We start from the raw sequence: 18,260 nt of genomic DNA, 5'->3' as shown, positions 1-18,260 counted from the left end.
GAAAAGATACAGGCACCCCATTGTTCACTGCAGCACTATATATACAATATCCAGGAATGGACAACCTAAATGTCTATCTACAAATGAATGAATAAAGAAGATGTGGTACATATATAAAATGAAATATTACTCAGCCATAAAAAGAACAAAATATAATGCCATTTGCAGCAATATGGATGGATGGAGAGACTGTCAGGCTGAGCAAAATAAGACAGAGAAAGACAATTATGATTATATCACTTATATGTGGAATCTTATAAAATGGTACAAATGAATTCATTTACAAAACAGAAATAGAGTCACAGATGTAGAAAACAAATTTATGGTTACCAAGGGTGAAAGGGCCAGAGGAGGAAGAAATTGGAAGATTGGGATTGACATATATACTATTATAAAATAGATAACTAAGAAGGACCTATTCAATATTCAATACTCTGGGAATTCTACTCAATACTCTCTAATGACCTATATGGGAAAGAATCTAAAAAAGAGTGTATATATCTATGTGTAAAACTGATTCACTTTGCTGTATAGCAGAAGCACAATATTGTAAAACAATACTCCAATAAAAAAGTAAAAGAATGCTAAATGCCAAGTAGTGAAAAGTTACAACCTCTCCATAGGTTTTATGAAACAAAAAGGGAATCCCTTTTTTCACTGGAATAAAATTTATAGAAAGGCATAATTACCATATATTTTAAAAATTTATTAAAACTGGACTCCCTCAGTTATTTGTAATCTCAGGATGAAATTGAATTAATGCAAATAACAAAAACATATATTGTATCTTATTGATAGTATAATTCAAATTTATAGTGCATTTATAATACATTTAACACAAAGTTTCAATTAAGCTGTTTGTAAATGCTGTTCTGATTTCTACAGAACTGAACATCTTTATGAGAAGATAATTTCCATAACGTGTACAACCTAAGTATGAAATTTTAAAATCACATAAAGAGTTCAAGAAAATTTTTATATATGCTGTTAAACATGTACATGTGTACAGTAACACTTAACTAAAATTTACCATCAGTCCACCTTACGTATAAGTAAATAAACTTTATTACAAAAAGTATCTTCTCTATAATGAAACAAACTATAGTAAGTTGTTCAGCTATTTGATAGGAGTAGGTTTATTTTACCAACTCATATTTTATGGACTAACATATTCCACATTAATAATTGACCACTTGATAAATAATAGATATTTTATACAAATATGAAACATTATATATTCTTGGCCTTTATTTTTTTTTTTATTTTTCAGAGTTTTTCATAGTGAATATAGTTTATGTAATACAAAAATGTTTTTCATATATTACATACAGACACAAAAGTCTACAAGCACTTTTTTTTAACTACCCATTATTTATTTATATTGAGGTACAGTTCACTTACAATATTATGTTAGTTTGAGGTGTATATCAGTGATTCAAAATTTTTATAGATTATACTTCACTTAAAGTTATTATATAATATTGGCTATATCCCCCGTGCTTATTATTATCCTTGTAGCTTATTTATTCCATACATGGTAGTTTGTAACTCTTAATCCTCTAACCCCCATCTTACCCTTATTCCCTCTTCTCCCACTGGTAACCACAAGTTTGTTCTCTGTAAATCTGTTTTCATTTTGTTGTATTTATTCATATTGTTTAGATTCCATATGTGATAACACAGATATTTGTCTTTCTCTTACATGACACTACATATTAAGATTTTTATCACCTTTATTAAAGAAATCTATTCCATTCAAATTTTTTTCTTTTTGCTCCCCTTTCAAAAAAAAAAAAAACTTCTCTACAGAGGAGCAGCTCTTCTATATCTCTTGAACCTTTTTCATATATGACAGAATCACTTACTGGAAATGTAATGATTATAAACAGACATCTTCAAGTTAAGGAAAAGATTTTCAAAGATGCACAAAGCATTTTTAAAGTTTTAATTCCTTAGTCACTTCCTTACATAATAAATGAAAACATATTTCAGTTAAGTAAAAGATGCTCCTTCCTCATTAAGTCTGATATTCAGATTAGATAAAATGGAAAGAAAGGAAAACCACTGAAGGATCAATAGATCCAAGAGTTTAATATAAAACCCTTTTTCAGATCTCTTTATTCTGGCATCAAAAAAAAATACCATAAATACAAATTTAACATGGTAAATATAAAATACCCAACTTCAACATATAAAGAACATTTTATAAGACTTTGGACTTGCAGTATGTTGAACAACACGATGTATTAATATTCTTAAGAAAGAATAATCATTTGACAGCTACTTAATGATCTGTTTTTCAGGAATGTGGGATAATTAATAATTATTACACTTTATACTATGGGCACAACAGATACATTCTGACATTCTTCCCACATCCTGTTTTAATACCTGCCAACTTGAGATACTTATTCTCCTTTACTACCTATCCTAGAAACCTAAGAGTAACACTGTGTAACAAGTTTGTACTTACATGGTGAATCTATGGTGATTTCAAAGTATTTTATAACTACTGACTTAACTAAATCCCTAGAATTCAAACTATGTAGAAGAGCAGAATTTCAAATTCCAAGTGTGACTTTGCATTTATATGTCTAGTTACTATAAAAAGTGGCACTAGAGACATGGAATACAATGATAAATGAAAAATGAATCAATATTAGAAATTACTTATGTATCTCCTTTTGTTTAATGTTAACAGTGTTAATAAACTCCAAGAATGGTATATATTAATCCAATTACAATTCTCTATGGTCCCACTTTTTCTTACTTCATTTCATAAAGATAATAAGCAATGAAATGACACAGAATGGAGAGATCATTAATGAAAGATTATGACCAAGCAACCACTTAGTAAGTTCTTAGATTCTTGACAATTGATAATAAGGGCTTAGATTCAATGTGTTTACCTTAACTCTTGATGATTTCCTAGATCCTTCACGAAAGGCCTGAAATAATACAGAATTCTGAGTGAGATCTTTAAAAACTGGATAAATTAATATTTAAGAATGAGGTCACTCAAGCTTTTTCTTGAAATTGCATAAATTACACAAAATATGGTAAAAACCAATACAGCCAGAACTAACGGAATACTGGAGTAAAAATCATCTACTAGAACACTAAACTACAATTAAAAATAAATACAATGTAAAAACATGAAAATATGTATATATATAATGCTAAGAAAATGTCTAAATTTTCTATTTGCTCAATATTAAAATACAATCATGGAAAAACACTTGATAACAAGTTGGAAGGTATTAAAAATATTATAGTAGTTTTAAGTCATGAGCCAAGATTTGGGGTGGTGATAAAACAATTTTGTTATTACTTTAATTTTCTAGGTCAACTAGCAAGTAATATTTGAGCACCTATTGGGACTCAACAATAAGCAATGTGGTAAACAGAATTGTACTTAACAAATATTTAATGGGAACACTCTATTCTGACACATGCTAAAGTGGAATTTAAGACTCACTTCACCACTCCACTCCACAAAGCGTAAACTCTGTATTTAGAGAGATTAACATTAAACCTAGAGTAAGCAATATAGTTCCAAATTTAAGTTCCAAGTTTGTGTGTAGACTGTATGTTGGAAGAGAGCAAGTTTTATTAAAAGAGAGGAGGAGGAGGAAGAGAAGCAGCAGCAGTAAGAGCAGCAAAGAATCTTCACATAAAACATGGAAAAAGAGCTAGGAACACAGAAAATGGATTTGTTCAGCCATGTGGACAACTGAACACAATTCTGGTACTAAAGAAATAAGAAAGAAGGCATGCAATAAACAAAAATATGTCACATTCAAAAAAAACTAGTATACCACACTTGAACCTACTAAAAACAGTATGACATAAGACTGGTTAAAAAAATGTAAAATTAGGTCATGAAAGGCAGTCAGATTTTACGATTCTGGCTTAAACACTTTAAGTTCTTCACTATGATGGAGGAATCTATGAAATACCTATCAACAGGGAAGGGCTTCCTAGGTGGCACTAAGAACCTGCCTGCCAATGCAGGGGGCATAAGAGACACGGGTTTGATCCCTGGGTTGAGAAGATTCCTCTGGAGAAGGAAATGACAACCCACTCCAGTATTCTTGCCTGGGAAATCCCATGGACAGAGGAGTTTGGCAGACTCTGATCCATAGGGTCGCAAATAGTTGGACACAACTGAAGCGACTTAGCATGCAGAGAAGTGATATAAAACAATATTTGCAGCAAATGTCATAACCAAGTGCAGAATGACTGAAGTGGAAAGAGGATAAAGTTGGACAAATTAAAGAAGGTACTACTATACTACTATGAGGTAATGAGGGCATAGACTTGGTTTGTAGAAGCAAAAAGGAAGAAAAATAAGAACACACTGAAGAGACATTCCAAAGGAAAAATCAATAGTGAATGTCAAAGACTAAAGATGATTTACAGATTTTAAACCTGCATAATGGCTGTGCAGCTGAAACAAAAGAAAAATCTGAAGCATGATGAAAGAAGATACAAGTTTGGTTTACAGAGGAAACACTGAAAGAAAATAATAAAAGAACATTCATAAGTTAATATGTGCTGACAATCAATCATTTATGAAAAAACATCAAGTTTAAAAAATTCTTTTCAAGTAAAATTGGAAAATGTTAACAATAAAATTTTAAAACTCCTAATATATGGGTCACAATACACAATCTATGTCTTTAACAGTGTTAACACTTCATGTCAAAGCTCTGAATTGCTAAAACACCAACCAACAATACCTTACTAGGTGTTTATGAGTATTTTTTAAATGTCACCTGTCCAGAATGTCTACTGTGAACTCCATTCACATTTTTAACAATCAGCCATAACAACAGGTTGAACAAAAAGCAAAATTAGATACATCTTTTTGCTATGTATTTTTAACTACATATTTCCCCAATAGTAGTAAAAACATAACAGCAAAGCAAACTAGATCTTTACGTCCAGTTGTTAGATTTTTTTCCTAATCCTTACTAAGTGTTACTAACTCAAAATGAGAAAAAATCGTTAATACCTAAACATGAGTTCCTAAATTGTAAAATGCACTTAATAGATGATCTCTTCCTCTGTACATTACACTCTGAGATAAGGAAAGTAACAATGAAATAAAGCAGAATGTGATTAAGTGCTATAACAGGTTCAAGTGCCATGACGAAATACGAAGAAAGATGATCATATTTGATAGGAGAAAAGCAAATTTCATTGAAAAAGTAGTGCTTCAGATGGGCCTCAAATAGAATAGGAGTTTAAAAGATAAAGATGGAGAAAAGAATAGTCCAGTAATGAAGGGAACAGTGTAAGTAAGGATAACATGTCAGAAAACAGAGGTAGAATTTGGTAATAGTTGTATAGTTGTATAGAGAAGCAAAATTAGAGAGACATATATGTGAAGACTATTAGAATCAAGACTTATTTTAAATAGGAAGGTGAAATTAGAAAATGGAAAAATGTATTTAAAAGTACATGCTGCTTATTAAATAATCAAATATCATGAAGAATTACTCCAAAAAAACCAATGTTTTTTGGGGGGTAAAACTTCATTTTATATCTAGGTATAATTTCACTCTTTACAGTTTTCTGCCATATCCTGGTGATATTTTAATCCAAAAATTTAAGTGAGAAAAATCTAGATAGTAAGAAACTCAACAAATGTGTAGCCTTATTAAAATAATTAAACATGATTCAGAGACAAACAGCTATAAACCTCTACCTGTTTATAAGCTACTAAAAATTTAGCACTCTTATTTCTGTTTTATAGAACAGCAACCTTCACTAAATCTTACTTTATCTTTTGCATTTCTATAACTAGTCTCATCATAGTGATGATTTCAAAGCAGTTTGCAAACATTTTTCTCCACTCCATTTCAATCTTTAAAACACATTAAAATTTAATGAGTTTTTTTTTTATTAAACTTAGATCCTGCTACCTTTTCTAGCTATTAATACTATCCATAATTCTCCTGTCTTTCCTGTAAAACTGTCACTTCCTATCTAGTCATCTTCAAAACCGAAAAAACTTACTTTTTTACATTTTGAAATATTTTGTTCTTTCTCCCCACTTTTTTTCCTTCTTTTATCATTAACCTTAGAAACTCTTGAAGCAGTTAAAGTAATTGATGTTGGGGTATGCTGAAATGCAGTATATAATTCCACAGGAACCTCATCACCACTCTCAGTTGCACTGGTATCACCATCTTGAAAGGCAAAATAAAAATTACTGCATAAATAATATTTCCATTTCAAACAGTAAAACAGCATTCTACATGACAAACTATTATTTCTCTTTCTGAAGAATAAACCTTTTTCCACCACTTCCTCACTCACAGTAAGACATATGTAAATGCAAATTACAAATATACTTCTTATACATTAAACTAGAAAGGATACAAAATCTGACAAGGTACTCAGATGGTGTGACCATGGGAAACAGACACCTACAAACATTGCCAGTGTCTGTAATTAAAAATTCTTTATGAATGGGAACTGAGCCATATCTAGCAAAATTCTATATGCACTTACCCTTTTCACCCAGCAACCCCATTTCTAGGGATCTATCCAAAGATAAAATGGGACACATACAAAAAACCCCAAAAAACACCTTATCTAAAAGGGTTTCATTGACCTTCCTATTTGTAATAACAAAAACAAGACAAGACAAAAATGTTAGAAAAAATTTAAATATCCATCAAACAGTTCAAAAAACTTATCAATATTCAAAACCAGTTGTATTGGTGTCAACATGTTTTAAAAGCCACAATTAAAGTTTAGCATATGTTACACCTTTAAATCCTATACCTAAAAATAAAATAAATACTATTCCATGTGATCAACTAATGGATTGCCATCTTTCTAAAGAACAAACATATTTTACTTCTTTAAACCAATAGGTTATCTATGTGCATGAAAATATGATTTTAAATTTTTATTTTGTTTTCCATATTTTCTAAAATAAACATCATTGTTCTATAAAATCTATAAAAAAGAATATTTAAAATGTATACCTGAGATAGTAAATTATACATATAACCAATGTTCATTAGCCAGGAGTTTACGTCTGACTAAAAACATGCAGGCCACTTATTCTCTCAGTCGTACTAAAGTTCATTTACTATAGATCCTTTTTACCTACCTGACATATTTTCCCTTTTCCGGCGTTGTAGCAGCACCGCCCTCTCTTTATCCAAACTCCTATATTAAAATATTAACATATTTATCAAGCTTTCATAAATTTAGATATAAAGCAGATCTGTTTTAAATGTGATAAACTTTATAATTTCTCTAGTGTTCTTATTGAAAAATGAACAACATAAATTATGTGTACTATCACTTGCCTTACAGTTTAGATTTGATTAGCATAATTAGCAGTAGATGCCAGTTGACTGACTCTGTTAAGAAAACAGTTTTTTACTTAGAAAACCAGACTCCTCTGTCATTGGGGATTCTCCAGGCAAGAATACTGGAGTGGGTTGCTATGCCCTCCCCCACGGGATCTTTCCAACTCTGGGACTGAACCCAGGTCTCTGTTATTGCAGGCGGATTCTTTACCATCTGAGCCACCAGGGAAGCCCTACTTTTTCCCAAACTGAATGATTTAAAGCAGAAGTTTAGGGGGGAAATGGTAATATAATTATTGCACTATTACTATCTGCCTAAATTATTTCCATTTTTGAAATGATAAACACTAAATATTTAACAACTAAAATATTTCATTAACCTGTTCCAGCCTCCACTCATGAACTACAGCATCCATAGTAATTGTTTTATTTGCCCCCCTCACCACCCTTGCAACGTTTTCACTGTCGAAACTTATTAGTCTAAAGGTCAAATAGCTAGATACAGTTATTTGGGAGAATAAGGGCTTTAGACTGAAATACCTGCTACTCAGACTTGCCTAAATGTCTAGTAGGTCAAAACTATCCTAGCATTACTGATAATTCTAGTTATCACAGAATGACAGCCAGTTATTGCTTAAGTGACTATCCTCATTAATGGTCAGTTTTTAACTAACTCTTACTGAATTCATCAGTAGATATTTACCTCATGATTAAAACTAAAAGATTTTAATATGTTAAAAAAAACCTCTCTGACAAAAGGCTAGTAACTATTAAAAGATGAAACAAAGTCACATAGAAAAACCTCACTCATAATAAAGCAATGAAAAGTTCACAGTGAGATTACCATTTCTCACTTAGTTAAATTAGCAAAAATCCAAGTCTGTCAAAAACTCTGTTGTGAGGCAGGGAAAAATAGGCATGCTTATCCATGACTGGTGGAGATTCAAAATGGAACAGTTTCTACTGGAGGGGAAAACTTTTTTCCCCTGATACTGGGCGGTATCAGACAAACTTTTACACATACATTTACCCTTTTACTGAACAATCTCACTTCTATTTGCAATTACAAAAGACTGGAAACAACTCAAATGTCCACTCAAAGGGCTGTCTAAAGTATACAACATGTAAAAGATGGAGCATCTTGAGTTATAGGAAGAAGTAAGTTAATTTGTATATTACCATGAAGTGATCTTCAGAACAAATTTTTAAGACAAAAAACTACTGTGGCAAAGTTTTTCTAAGTAAGGAGGGGAATACAAATATACATGTTCATATCTGTACTTCCCTGGTGGCTCAGTGGGTAAAGAATCTGCCTACAACACAACAGACCTAGGTTCGATCCCTGTGTCAGGAAGTTCCCCTGGAAAAGGAAATGGCAACCCACTTCAGTATTCTTGGCTGGGAAATCCCATGGACAGAGAAGCCTGGTGGGCTACAGTCCATGGAGTCACAAGAGTTGGACATGACTTAGTGACTAAACCACCACCATGTGCATATCTGTTTCTAATATTATAACAAAAATTGGAAGGAAAAATTGATTTTTTTAAAAATTGTTACTTTCAAAGTCAAAGGAACAGGAATGATGGGACTACTTTTTACATAACTAAACAAGCATATGACTATACAAGATATAAAAAGTCATTCTTAAAAATAAAATTACTCTATTACTCATCCATTTCTCATAGGAAGTAAACTGATACAACTACTCTGCAAAATAATTTGACAATTTTTTAAACAGTTATTTTTAATTGGAGGATAATTGTTTTACAATGTTGTGCTGGTTTCTGCTGCATGACAACGTGACAATTTCTTACAAAACTAAACATGCAACTGGGGCTTTGCAAGTGGCTCAGTGGTAAAGAATTCTCCTGCAGTGAAGGAGATGGGGGTTCAATCCCTGGGTTGGGAAGATCCCCTGGAGAAGGAAATAGCAATCCACTCCAGGGTTCTTGCCTGGTAAATCCCATGGACAAAGGAGCGTGATGGGATACAGTCCAGGGTCGTAAAAGAGTCGGACGCGACTGAGCAACTAAACAACAATAGCAAACATGCAACTACCAAATGACCAAGCAATTACTCTCTTGGGCATACACTAGAGAAAGCAAACCTTAGGTTCACACCCCAATCTGTACACAAATGTTCATACCAACTTTATTTGTAATAGCCAAAAAAGTAGAAATGACCCAAATGTCCTTCAGTAGGTGGTTAAACAAACTCGGGTACATATATACCATATAACACTAATCTGAAAAAAAAAAAAAAAAACCCACAAAATACTGATAACATCCCACAAATCAGCTGGTTTTCCAGGGAATTTTGCTCAGTTAAAAAAAAAAAAAGCCAATCCCAGGAGGTCACAGACTGTGTAATTTCATTTCTGTCTTTAAATGACAGAATTACTGAAATAGAGTATAGATAGATTAGTGGTTGCCAAGGGTCAAAGATCGGAGTGGAAAGAGGTGGATACATCTAGGCAACATGAGGGATCTTTGTGATTGAAATTTTTTGTATCTTGACGATACCAATGTCGTATACTGACTGTGATATTGTATTAACAGTTTTGCAAGATATTACCACTGGGAGAAATTGATTAAAGGGTGCAGAGGATCTCTGTATTATTTCACAAATGCATGTGAATCTACATTACTTGAAAAGGTTAACTTTTAAAAAATGAAAAATCAACCAACCAAAGCCTGAAGTGTGTATATAGTGTGTAAACAGTAAAATTCTTTCAAGAGACCTTAAACGCAATAAATTAACTATACATCCCTATGGAAAATATCTAAAGGGGAAAAAAAATGTTATAAACTTTTTACATAATCATATTGTTAGTGCTAATGTTGGTACTGTTACTCTAAAACTGTTATATTCTTCTATGCGATTAAGCAGTTGAGAAAATTATGTGATACTCTAATTACACTACTGACTGTGTTGTTGAGAACTAGGATAGAAGGAGACACAGATGGAATATAGAAACTGTAAGATGAAAACCTTGTACAGTTGACCCCTGAACAATGTGAGGGTTAGGGGTGCCAAAATGCATTGTGTGTAGTTTTGTAGTATTTACTATTGAAAAAAATTCACACATTAAATGGACATGCATAGTTCAAATCCATGCTGTTCAAGGGTCAACTGTATCCCTAAATTTAAATTGCAATTATCAGTATAAGCTCCTGTATTTTATCTTAAAAATAAACAGACAAAACTTATAGTAGACTAGCTTCGTCTACTGAAAAGACATAGGAACACTGAGGAGTCCAGTAGGAAGGAACATTACTAGCTCTCAGATTCTGGTCTTGAAAACCTATTCTGAGCTTGGGGCACAGAAGTATAAGATAAGCCTGAGATATCCTGTCATGCTGATAACTGCAATATGCTGATACCCAATATGTTTAAACCTCTGACTTCTTAAAATTCTTTTCATTATTCTAAAAACAGATAAACACTACAAATCAACAAGCATTTATCCTGCCATTCCTCAGTAAAATATAAAAGAACTGAACAGTTAATATGGGCAAGTTCTATAGAAACAATCCAGCTAATAAATGATAAGCAACAGAATTAACACGTCACTTAATTTGCAACCCTAATAAATTAATAGATCTTAAAAATGACTATCAATGGGTCCCATTCATATATTATGTGTCACTTGATAGAATATAGTCTATGTCTTACCCCCAAAAAAGGAGGGGGATCTAAATCTAATCACACACTATTTATAGAAATATATATAGAGAGAAAACTGTTAAATCATGAAAATGCAATTGGTAAACTCACCAGGATAAACAATTCATTCCCTTAAAGAAACAAACTGCAAAGGAGATTGGGGTTGGTGGGGTAAAGAGTATAGGTTTAGATTACTAGAGACTTAAAAGAGATGTATATCAACCGATCAATACTTTAAGAATTGCTGGGGGCTTCCCTGGAGCTTCCCTGAGGGCTCAGCAGCTAAAGAATCTGCCTGCAATGCAGTAGACGCAGGAGACTCAGGTTCAATTCCTGGGTTGGGAAGATGCCCTGGAGAAAGAAATGGCAACCACCTCCAGTATTCTTGCCTGTAGAGTCCCATGGACAGAGGAGCCTGGTGGACTACAGTCCAATGGGTTACCAAGAGTCAGACACGACTAAGCACGATCATGAACGGGGGCTTCCCTAATGGTCCAGTGGTAAAGAATCCACCTGCCAAGGAGAGGACACATGTTCGATCTCTCATCTAGGAAAAGCCTACAAGCTGCAGAGCAACTAAGCCCATGTGCCACAACTATTCAGCCTGTGTTCCAGAGCCTGCGCACTGCAACTACTGAGCCCATGTGCCACAACTACTGCAGCCTCAACACTCTAGAGCCTGTGCTCCCAACAAAAGAAGCCTCCATACCGCAGCTAAAGAGTAGCCTCTGCTCACCACAACTAGAGAAAAGCCTATGCGGCAATGAAGACCCAGCGTAGCCAAAAATAAATAAATAAATAAATTATGTTTTAAAAAAAAAAAAAAGTGGTTAAATGTAGTAGATTTTGTTGCAAGTATAATAATTGTTTTGTGATTACAGACTTTTGTTAAGAATTCTTTTACCGATACATACTGAAATATATAAACAGAAATATATATATACTTAAATATATATAAGGATACATATGAATAATACAGTTGGGATTTGCATTAAAATACATGAAGGAAAAAAATTCATAGCAGTGTAAATGAAAAGATTATTGAGACTTGTTGAAGCAGGGTGGCAGAAACATGTGGGTTCATTATACCAGTACTTTTATATAGGTTTGAAATGTCCATTTAAAAATATTTTTTAAAAACACAGAAAAAGAAATGGGAAGAAAACACTTTATTGCCAACAGGCAGAATAACAGTATAAGCCCTACAAAACTGTGTATTGGGAAGGCCCTTCTAATAACTTTTTAACATAATGTGCAGACCACTGAAAAAAGATGTCACTTAGAAAATGTACTATTATTTTATACATTATTAAAAACCCTAGATAGAAAATAAACCATGACACATTATCAATGGAAAGATTCTTCCTGATTTCAGAGATGTCAGAATGAAAACAAACAAAACCCCAAACCATAAAAATGAAGCCCATATTAACATAATATCCATTAACTGTTTAATCTACAATTCATACATAAACTTCTATTAACTAAAAATTACCTCGGTAAAATTACTGGCAATTTTACTGCATGCACAACTTACCTAGGCTGACAACGTTCACAAAGATATGTATCAGGAATATGCTGCCTGTCAATCCCCATGCAGTCAATATGTTGCCAAACACTTTAAAAAGGAAGAAAAAAAAAAAAAGCAGAACATACAAAATATTATTAAAATCATACTTAAATTAAGATTTGATATTCTATTTAACTATCACTTAATAAGTGCCTATTTTGAGTTTAGCAGTATAAAAGGTAATGTGAAGAATTCATAGAAATATGTCCTTGGGAAGATAAAACTTTGAGATGCAAAAGAAAGAGGACAAATATAGGATATCATATACATGATACAAATTTCTAATGCAAATATAATATTAAAATGTAAAAGGTACATATTTTATTACAAATCAAAAGCTGCAGATATCCACACTATTTGGAATTAATGGGAAAAGCATCCTGGAGAATAATGGGACTTGAAGAGAACCTCATATGGGAAATTATGAAGAAAGAAATGTCACATAGCAATGTTTTCTCAAGTAGATGGATATAGAGAGCAACAGTCAGAAAGCAGTTAATGTATTTGAAGAATGCTCGTTCTGAGAAACAGAAGGGAATAAAATTCAATTAGTAACGTGTATTTACAGTATATAGAACCTGGAATGTCGAAGTGTGTGTAGCACTCCTCTAACTGGCAACAGGTAACAACTAGAGGTTGCTTTGATGGTATATAGTATTCAAAAAAAATTAAAAAAACTGAAAGTATAAAAATCAACTAGGAGGCTTTTCCAAGATTCCAGATCTAAGTTAAAGAACAGAAAGAACTAGAATGATGGCAGAGAAGATGAAGTTAAAGAATCCAGGAGTCATTCCATGAAGATAGAGACTAAATTTATTATAACTCTATTTTTAAGAGTAATACATGGAGCAGGTTGAGGCAAACTTCTCAAGTTTGAGGCTATTTTATGGCCAAAACTTTAATTGGTCTAAAGCTGATATATATCCCTGTTTCTAAAAATAATCTTAATTATTCTTTATATAATAATGAGCTACTTTTTAATATATATAATTTATACATAAAAGATACTAAGTTAACTGCTACGATCTTGGCTCTTTCTTAACTGAGGATGTTGGGACAAGAATTGGTAGAATGTAAAGATAATTGTCTATATATCAAAGATGATAGCGGAAAAAAGTTTAAAAGAAAAGCAAAGCACTTGACGAGTTAGAATAACAAATTCTGTTAAATTTGGGGGGTAAGTAATAGTGTCATGGAGACAAAGAAGAAATAAAACTAGGAAATGAATAAGTATCAGAGCTCTAGTTGGCAAACGTGAAAGAGAGTATGGGCAGCAGGTACATGAAAATACATAGAGGCAATGTAAAACAAGAATAGAGGAAAAAAGATTAAGTCTGGCAGTATATATTATACTACAGGTTAAGCAGAAGAAAAGTAGAATAACAAAAAATCCATAACAAATAGACCAGTTGCTAAAAAGCAAATAGCTTGAATAATCCGAAATATGTGAACTGGTCCTTCAAGAATTTGTAGATAAGTATAAATACTAAGAACTACTTCACTATTTTCTAATAGATATAATTCTATATTATATATAGATTATTGTAATTAATCAAAAGAAAAACACTTTAGATTATGCATTAGAATAAAAATATTGTCAAATGGTATATAATTGATCACATAAGACAAAAATCAGCTATGAGATATTTTATATGATTGGTTAAAATATGAACTGAGAGTTGCTACTAAGTAATTAAAAAATAATGAGGAAAACAAGTTACCAGTGAAGTTACTTTCTTCGGTTTTAAATTTACCTCCTGAATAAACTTACTGAGGTGATTGCTCATGGTAACAGTATGTACCATAAGTTTAGTTGTTAATTTGAAAAAGTATCACAATATAGTTTTATTATTAAAATTAACTCAAAGTATTAATATTACAACTTTCCATAAAAATCACATCAAATTTCACATTTCACTTAAGACTAATTTTCCCCATTTTTGGCAAAGGTAAATCACCTTTTTGAAATATAGCCCTAACTGCATGTTTGTATCAATTACATCTCACTTCTAATCACCTAACTTAATAGATGGGAACAGGATTACAAATAATGCAAAGTAATTTATATTTGGCTCAACAAGGCCAAATATTATACTCACATTCAAATATGAATACTATTTCAAATAAAATAATGAAGCTATGCCTTAAGGACCAGATCCAGGATATTCTGAAAACTATCAAATTTTCTTACCCTCTACAGTGCTTAAATACTGCTTAAATACTCTCTGCTTCCCAGCCTATGCAGGGGATGGACTCAGTAACTTTCAGGTTGAAACCCTACTGTTCCCTCTCCATCCTCCCCAACTCCCTCCCACCAGAAAAAAATTAAGAAAGAAAACAAAACCCCACTTTCTGTCCCAATCACACCTTCTCTAGGGGAGGAGGCCTTTCTTGGTGGTTGAACCAGGGTTGGGGGAGGGGAGACTGTGGTTCTGGTTCAAGGAGACTCCAGAGTGCTGCAAGGTTCAAGTCAAAAGGAGGTGAGAGAGTCAGGTCAAACAAACATCAATCAAATGTATAATTCCCCCAAACTGGAAAATCACAGTTGACTATACAGCACAAATAATTCCAAAGGAAATACACAGGACTCAATTCTCCTCTCATTTGTATCTTGTCTACTTTATGTAGTGTATTACTATTGAATGAGTGAAAAGAGAAGTGTGATTCTGTATAAATAAAAGTTTAGAACTGACTGCCTATTACTCAATCAACAACAAAGATTTCCAAAAAACTCTAAGATAGTTTTTTTTCTTTCTTTCTTTCCCATAGGGGCACTTGCTAGGAGCAAAACAGTTTGCAATGATAGTAGCAGAAGGATCACTTTAAAAATTCATTTATCAGTTCCTTTCAAAGCGACTTTAATTATCTTTTCCAATATTAACAATCACAAACGTTAGGAACATTCACGAAAATAAGCAAATAGCATGAAATATTTTACCTGCATTTGTCACAACAGATCATGTATCCATCATCATGTGTAAAACCACATATGCACCTGGTTACATCAGTACCATAACTTCCATCCTCAGATGTGCTGATTGTAGTAGCACTGGAAGTTTCATCAAAATTAGGAGTGGTAAAGATGCCTACTTCATTTTTGCTAATAAGAACTGATGGAGGAGGGGAAGCTGGAGGTGTTGGAGGAGGACGAGCACCATAATTATGGTCCTGGATAATTAAACACAAACACAGAACAATGTAATTTCAGTAACAGTATGATCTAAGCAACTTAAATAAAATTCAGTCCTTAATCTGAGTATTTGAGAGAGATGAAATTGGCCCATTTCTTCCTTAATACCTTTAAAATAATGACTTGCTGAAACTAAATTTTAAACCATAGTAATAAATGACAACACCTATCTACAACCTTGGTCACCTTCACAATACAAGATGTGAGAATAGTGATGGTTAAAAAAAACAAACCCAAAACCCTTAGGAAAATAGAGGCTAAAGAATAACAGAAACTATTACAAAAGACATAATGTCACTAGACAGTATACAATAGGGATTTTTTACGTTTGGTTATTTTTTATTCTGGTCCAAGTGGTAAAAATTTCTGATAATGGTTAACTTGATAATACCACAAATGTGTTCAGTTCTACAGCTATTTCAGTCTGTGCTCTGCCTCTTACTAGCTATGCAACACTGAATAAGTTAGCTTAGATAAGCTTTCATTTTCTCAGCTATGAAATGGGAATGAAAATTATACCTATGAGGTTTTTTTTGAAAATTAGATAATATATGTAAAAACGCTCAGCATGGAGCCTGACATATAAGAGCTAATAAATTACTATATAATTTAAAATCAACAGTAGACACTATAATTCTAACCACAATCTTTTTATACAGAAGGTAAAGAATTATAACACTAAACTAGTAAAAGCATAAAAAGCAAAATGCTACTACTATAAAAACTTCTAAGGAATTCCTCTTATAGAATTTTAATCCCTTGAATAAATATAATTAGATCAATGAAAAATTAAACTACAAATTATATACCTAATTGTTTAGATAGTATAAAATATTGCATTTTAAATATTCAGTTTTAGGCCTAACACCACATACATCAACTTTCAACCTTTAGATATAAAAAATATAGATTTATATGTAGATATAAAAAAACCTTCCAGAAAAATATTTGACACTTACCGCATAGGGCAAACCAATGTAACTGTGTGAATGATGCGAGCTGCTGGTATATAACTGGTGGGGATAACTGTTGGATTTCTCAACTACCACAGGGCTAGCTTCTACGGATTCTGGTCTGGAGGGAAAAACATTGCATCAAAGAGAATTCCACTGATTCTTTTTTTTCTTTTCATCTATTTAAAATTATAACACTTACTATATAGGCTATACAAATAAAATGTCTTTAAAATGTCTAAAACATAGACACCCTGCAGATATGATATACTCTATCTAGAGTCCATGTTATAAAAAAACTTTTAATTAAGTACAATAAATGTCCCATCTTCAAATTCTGATATAGTTGCCCTCTCTAGCATTGAAAAAATTACTAGACATTAAAAATTACTAAATGTACTCAGTGGCACCAGGGACACCATGCACAGGGGTGGACAAAAGCATAGAAACAATTTAAACAAGACTAAGGACATACTGAATCCATACGGATGGACCCCAATTTGAATGTGAAGTATACATTTCAATGTTCAAAGCTTTATGTATGTGTTACTAAGTCAAGATATAACAAAGCCTTGGAACTATCAGAAAAGCTAAGGAAAGGAAACCTTACAATAAACCAAGATTTGCTTATGAAAAAAAATGCAACCAGTAGCCTGTGGTAGTGTCAGATTAGCAGTTCTGGCCTGATAATGACTAAATGATGATGAGCTGACCAACCACTGACAGTAACAACTCACGTACTTACCATGGATGACCTCTAAGTTCCCTGGTCTAGCATTTTGTGTACATCACTTGCCCAGATTCCTGGAGCCCTCGTCTGACAATTCCTATTGATCAATGTGGCAGTGAACCTACTTCTGAGGGCAATTCACACTGAAATTAATTTCACCCTTGCACAAACACAACATGACTTATTTCCATGCCTTTATTCTTACCAAGCCACTGTTTGAGATGATTTTTTCAAAACCTTTATCAAACCTCTTAATCAAAACCTTCCCTTAGAATTTAATACTATTTGAATTCTTCATGGTTTAAGGCTGCTTAATGCAATTACAATCTAACTGGTCAAATTCCTATTGTCAACTACTTCTCTCCTCAACTCATCCCTTAAGCAAATTCACAATTTCGCTCTAAGTGACTATTACTTGGGATCCAGTGTGCTACAATCAGGAGAGAGAGGAGACACAAACTGAGGTCAAGTAGTTCTGAAGGAGATTATAAGAGAAGGGTCTCCAAAATGTTCTGAATCTTTAGAAAACCAGTACTCACCTAATAGCTATGCTTTGATGTTAAAAATTGACTTGTTTAATCTTTTAAAGAGAAATGTGTTTAATTCCAAAATTAATTCACGTTTATTGTACAAACTTTAAAAGAGACATAACAAGAAAGTGAAAGATCATGTCTTCATCCAAACCTGATAGACCCATGTTAAGATGCCATGTATCCTCCTCTATATTTGTCTATCCATAAATACATCTCAGTTTTTTTTAAATGAGAATATACAATATGTATTCACAATTTGGTGCTTCCCTGATGGCTTGTGT

General features: G+C 32.7%; 1 protein-coding gene across 10 annotated transcripts in view; it reads right to left on the bottom strand.

Moving 5' to 3' along the window:
• Positions 1–18,260, bottom strand: part of KMT2E (lysine methyltransferase 2E (inactive)) — a 90,107-nt gene that overhangs the window by 33,613 nt on the left and 38,234 nt on the right. For 9 of the 10 annotated variants that reach the window (XM_081535837.1, XM_081535835.1, XM_081535836.1 and 6 more), the window contains 6 exons: positions 16,723–16,837; positions 15,512–15,741; positions 12,541–12,621; positions 7,133–7,191; positions 6,025–6,197; positions 2,910–2,948 (listed from right to left, as the gene is read on the bottom strand). In XM_081535837.1, the coding sequence (XP_081391963.1) occupies positions 2,910–2,948; positions 6,025–6,197; positions 7,133–7,191; positions 12,541–12,621; positions 15,512–15,741; positions 16,723–16,837 (697 nt within the window). Of the gene's footprint in view, positions 1–2,909; positions 2,949–5,987; positions 6,198–7,132; positions 7,192–12,540; positions 12,622–15,511; positions 15,742–16,722; positions 16,838–18,260 lie in introns of all 10 variants that reach the window. The other variant, XM_081535842.1, reaches the window with a different exon arrangement.

The sequence above is a fragment of the Giraffa tippelskirchi genome, chromosome 10 (genome assembly GCF_054371585.1).
Source record: "Giraffa tippelskirchi isolate mGirTip1 chromosome 10, T2T-mGirTip1v1.2.pri, whole genome shotgun sequence".
Classification (NCBI taxonomy): domain Eukaryota; kingdom Metazoa; phylum Chordata; class Mammalia; order Artiodactyla; family Giraffidae; genus Giraffa; species Giraffa tippelskirchi.
Note: the sequence above shows the minus strand (reverse complement) of the source record. Positions and strands in the feature narration are given on the sequence as shown.